At 39.2% G+C, this 5,000-nt stretch overlaps 2 protein-coding genes across 2 annotated transcripts in view; both read right to left on the reverse strand.

Moving 5' to 3' along the window:
• The window catches only part of LOC133642530 (cytochrome P450 2K1-like), a 16,530-nt gene extending 14,842 nt beyond the window's left edge, over nucleotides 1–1,688 (reverse strand). The window contains exons 1-2 of the mRNA XM_062036767.1: nucleotides 1,276–1,688; nucleotides 1,041–1,203 (exon numbers count right to left, since the gene is read on the reverse strand). Coding sequence (XP_061892751.1) covers nucleotides 1,041–1,203; nucleotides 1,276–1,473 — 361 coding nt within the window. The 5' untranslated portion in view covers nucleotides 1,474–1,688. The remainder of the gene's footprint in view (nucleotides 1–1,040; nucleotides 1,204–1,275) is intronic.
• Nucleotides 1,689–2,808: 1,120 nt separating this feature from the next.
• LOC133642531 (cytochrome P450 2K1-like) overlaps nucleotides 2,809–5,000 on the reverse strand; it is a 17,165-nt gene continuing 14,973 nt past the window's right edge. The window contains exon 9 of the mRNA XM_062036769.1: nucleotides 2,809–5,000. This exon is cut by the window's right edge and continues 1,630 nt beyond it. The gene's annotated coding sequence lies outside the window, so the exon portion shown is untranslated.

The following is a 5,000-nucleotide window of genomic DNA, read 5'->3' on the forward strand; positions in this document are numbered from 1 at the left end:
GTGCACTTAAGATGCGACTTTAAGGTTTTACTACTTACGTATAAAATATTACACGGTTTAGCTCCAGCCTATCTCGCCGATTGTATTGTACCATATGTCCCGACAAGAAATCTGCGTTCAAAGAACTCCGGCTTATTAGTGATTCCCAGAGCCAAAAAAAAGTCTGCGGGCTATAGAGCGTTTTCTATTCGGGCTCCAGTACTCTGGAATGCCCTCCCGGTAACAGTTAGAGATGCTACCTCAGTAGAAGCATTTAAGTCCCATCTTAAAACTCATTTGTATAATCTAGCCTTTAAATAGACCCCCCCCTTTTTTAGACCAGTTGATCTGCCGTTTCTTTTCTTCTCTCCTCTTCTCCCCTGTCCCTTGCGAGGGGGAGTTGCATAGGTCCGGTGGCCATGGATGAAGTGCTGGCTGTCCAGAGCCGGGACCCCGGGTGGACCACTAGCCTGTGCATCGGTTGGGGACATCTCTGCGCTGCTGACCCGTCTCCGCTCGGGATGGTTTCCTGTTGGCCCCGCTGTGGACTGGACTCCCGCTGATGTGTTGGATCCACTGTGGACTGGACTTTCACAATATTATGTCAGACCCACTCGACATCCGTTGCTTTCGGTCTCCCCTAGAGGGGGGGGGTTACCCACATATGCGGTCCTCTCCAAGGTTTCTCATAGTCATTCACCGACGTCCCACTGGGGTGAGTTTTTCCTTGCCCGTATGTGGGCTCTGTACCGAGGATGTCGTTGTGGCTTGTACAGCCCTTTGAGACACTTGTGATTTAGGGCTATATAAATAAACATTGATTGATTGATTGATTGATAATTAATGGTGAATATCTTCCCCATACTAAAGGGTTACCCAATTTTTTTTAGAAAACATTGAATATTAATTTTATCGGACTGTTTTAAACAATTTCCACTAGCAACATGCAGACCCAGCAATTCTAATAGCGCACACATTTTATTTTGAGTAGTTATGAATCTGTTCTTAGTAGCTTTTAGTTGGTGACCTTCAAGACCCCTACAGACGATAAAAATATTTACCATGCCCTTCGGAGAAATCGTGGAATAAAGGGGTGATTTCTCTTTCCCCAAACTCCTCAGCATGGTTGATGAGAGCCTGTTTGACTGTCTTGCTTCCAGCCAGGACCACCACCTTCTTGAGTCCCAAGTAGATGGTAAACACCGGTCCGTACCTTTTAGACAGCTAAATAAATCAGGGTTAGGTCCATGCAACACGTGCACTTAAACATCAGTATGAAAAACAAGAATGACTCACCTTAAAAAGGGACTTATCAACCCTCTCGAGATCCAACTGATGCAGGTTACCAAGCAAGGGAAGACGTCTGGGCCCAGGAGGACGCTTCTGTTTATCTTGGAAAGTCCAACTGGAGTACAAAAGGTGGACGGCCAGCAAGCCTGCAAGAAGCCCCAACCAGGAGGCCAAAGCAGGAGCCTGCAGGAGCTCTTCAAACATGCTGTGTCAGGGCGCGAACCTTCACAAACACACTTGCTGCACATGCTCAGTGGCTCTCTATAAAAGCTGAGGAGGATCTGTTCCTCCAATCACACTCCAGTGGGCGTGTTGAAATAGTCTCAACCACATAAATGTTCACAGAGGCATGTCAGGTGATCAACACAATGTACTCACTTTGTACTACTTGACCAAAGTGCAGTGTATGGATTCTCTACATATTTCCCCTACTTCTGAATTAATGTTTATATAACAATTAAACGTGTTTTTAGAATTTCCCCCCAAAAAAATGTCACTACTAAATCTTATCTTACTCGTTAACTTAGTTCGTATAAGGCAGAGTTTCTAAAGTGCAGTTGTCTGGCCATTTGGGATCTGCTACTTTAGTTTTAATGGCCCACAATTAAACAAAAATATCCATACATGCATTTTCTACCGCTTGTCCCTGTCGGGGTCGCGGGGTTGCTGGAGCCTATCTCAGCTGCATTCAGGCGGAAGGCGGCGTACACCAAGTCACCACCTCATTGCAGGGACAACATTCACACTCACATTCACACACCACACTGCAAAAACTGAAATCTAAGTAAGATGAAATATCTCAAAAAAGGGTGATATTTGCTTATTTTCTGTCTGATAAGATAATTCTTCTCACTTGTTTTAAGTGTTTTGGTCCTAAATGATCTCAGTAAGATATTACAGCTTGTTGCTGAGATTTGATGACCTATATTGAGTAAAACATGCTTGAAACTAGAATATCAACTGTTGCAAAGCTGTGTCATCAACACTCACAAGTATAAAACTACTTTTTTAAAGTAATAATTTCTTATTTCAAGCATGAAAAAAAAAATCATGATTTTAACACAATTGTGTCTCATAATTAAAACAGATGACAGCCAAATGGACTTTGCTGTTTTATTTTCAAGGAAACAAGAGAAAATACGTACTCATATAGTAGTACAGTTGGCACAGTACAGTATACTGACAGTTAATATTCAAACATTTGATATTTCTAACAATGTTGCCCAGGGGCCGGGCTGTATATATGCGCACTAATTGACTGAAAGAGCACGCACTTGGTGCGATGATGTCATGTTATCCATGGAAAAATGCATTTTTAGACCATATGATTTGCCTGAGCGGCTAGGAGACCCCGAGAGTAACAAGCGGTTGCCTTGTTGCCTTTCCATTAAGAACAATGAATTAGTTTTTAGTATAACTTTGCTGGTTTCAAGAAATGTAATGCCGAGCGCATATCATTATGTCAAGATAATGGCACTAGCATTTACTTAATTTAAGAATATTTTTCAACATATTGAGAAAAAAGGTCTTTTTTTTTTTCTACCAAGAAAAGTGCACTTGTTATTAGTGAGAATATACTTATTTTAAGGTATTTTTGGGTTAATTGAGGCTAGCTAATTTGACTTGTTTTGGAAAGTCTTAACAAGCCAAATTTTCTTGTTCTATTGGCAGATAATTTTGCTTAGTTCAAATAAAATACCCCTCATTTTTGTATTTTTTTTTTCTTGTTTTTGAACACTGACTTTTTGCAGTGCAGGGCCAATTTTAGTGTTGCCAATCAACATATTTGTTTTGTATCATCCCGTGAGGTGTATATTACTTTTTTTGTTCGGTTTGTACTTCATGAAGTTTTGCACTTGTTTTTTTTGTGTGTCTTTTGTTTGTTTTCTTTATATTTGGAAGTATTTGTTTGGTTTGTATGCTTGTGAATCTGGGCTATCCATTAAGTAAGACTACTTATTATGTTGAAGTGGGCAGGAAATATAACATTTTCTTCATCCTGTTCCTTCTCAAGCATAGGTGTGTAAATATGTGTTTAATTGTCTATTGATCAAAAATGCACATCAATGAAATAAAAAATGAAAACAATTAATGAATTAACCTCAAACAAAAATATATAACAAGCAAAAATGTACACCAAAGGCCTATTTAATGAAAAAAGCTGACCTTTAATATTAATACCTAATGACAACAAACTAAAACACAAAGTTATCATAAATAGAGATTTATTCACATTTTTCCAACCCAAATAAAAAAATATCAAAATACTCCTCCCAATCACTGCATGTTAGAGGTCAGGGGTTTCCAAACTTTTACCACCGATGGCTCCATACTAAAAAAAAAATCAAAAGTATGCAGAGACGATTTTGATATTCAGCTTTAATATTGCTTTTTCTTAATACAGTATATGTCTTGATCCTACTTACACAATGTGTTACAGTACACACCCGCAGTGCACACACACACACACACACATATATATATATATACACATACATACATACATACATACATACATATATACATACTATATATATATATATATATAAACTCGGGACGAAATAGCGGCTTGAAGATGATCTGTAGGCTTGTAGGGATGAAATAGCCTCTGTGTTTTTTCCTGACCAAACGAATATATATATATATATATATATTTTTTTTTTAGTGTCATGGGTAATATACCGAATGGATGGGCTACAGGAACCTGTCAGCACTGTTATGAATAGACGATTGTTGAAACAAAGCAGGATTGTTAGTCCTGTTTTACATGTTATTTCTGTGGAATTGTGACAGGGAAACATGTAAGCAGGAATAACATGTAAAACAGGAATAACAATCCTAGGACCACTGCAGAGAATTAACAAAGGGCATATAAAGGTGTCAAAAAATATAAAAGAAGGGCCGGAGAAGCTGTGTTCTGGCCTGGAATAAACAAAGACGTTAGTAGCCAGCAGTAGTTGTAGTCATTAACGACCATCATATAATAGGCGCACTGGATTATAGGGCGCACTAAAGGAGTAATATTATTGTTCCTTTTTTTCCAAAAGTAAAACACGTCCTTGTGGTCTACATAACATGTAATGGTGGTTCTTTGGTCAAAATGTTGCATATATTATGTTTTACAGATCATCTTCAAGCCGCTTTCTGACAGTCGCTTCCGGATGCGTTGTTTTGCGGGCGGTCTTATTTACGTGGCTCACCGTCTTCTTCCCGTCATCTTTGTTGTAGCAGTGTAGCGTGCAAGGACGGGAGTGGAAGAAGTGTCAAAAGATGGAGCTAACTGTTTTAATGACATTCAGACTTTACTTCAATCAATAACGGAGCAGCATCTCCTCTTCCGGAAATAACAACGACAACGCTGGAAATGTGTCCCGTGAAGAACTCTAATAACTAAAGTTCCTTGGGTGAATAATGTAAACTCACTACACCGGTATGTTTTAGAGCTTTCATGGCGAGTTTACTGACAGATATAAGTAAGAACTTTACACTACTTTATATTACAAATGGCAACAGCGGAGGATGAATGTCACATAAGAAGATAGAGAAAAAAAAGAAGCCCATCGACTACGTCGTCGGTATGGACTACTAAGGCGGACTTGCGCAATTTTTCAGGATTTATGCAGATCCCAAATACAGATCAGCAGGTACCAGAGGGTAAGAAAAGTTGCTTTTGCCTAATACTGCGAAACAAAACGCCAGATAATATGTCTTACCTTATACACACACACCAT

The sequence above is a fragment of the Entelurus aequoreus genome, linkage group LG25, assembly GCF_033978785.1.
Source record: "Entelurus aequoreus isolate RoL-2023_Sb linkage group LG25, RoL_Eaeq_v1.1, whole genome shotgun sequence".
Lineage (NCBI taxonomy): Eukaryota > Metazoa > Chordata > Actinopteri > Syngnathiformes > Syngnathidae > Entelurus > Entelurus aequoreus.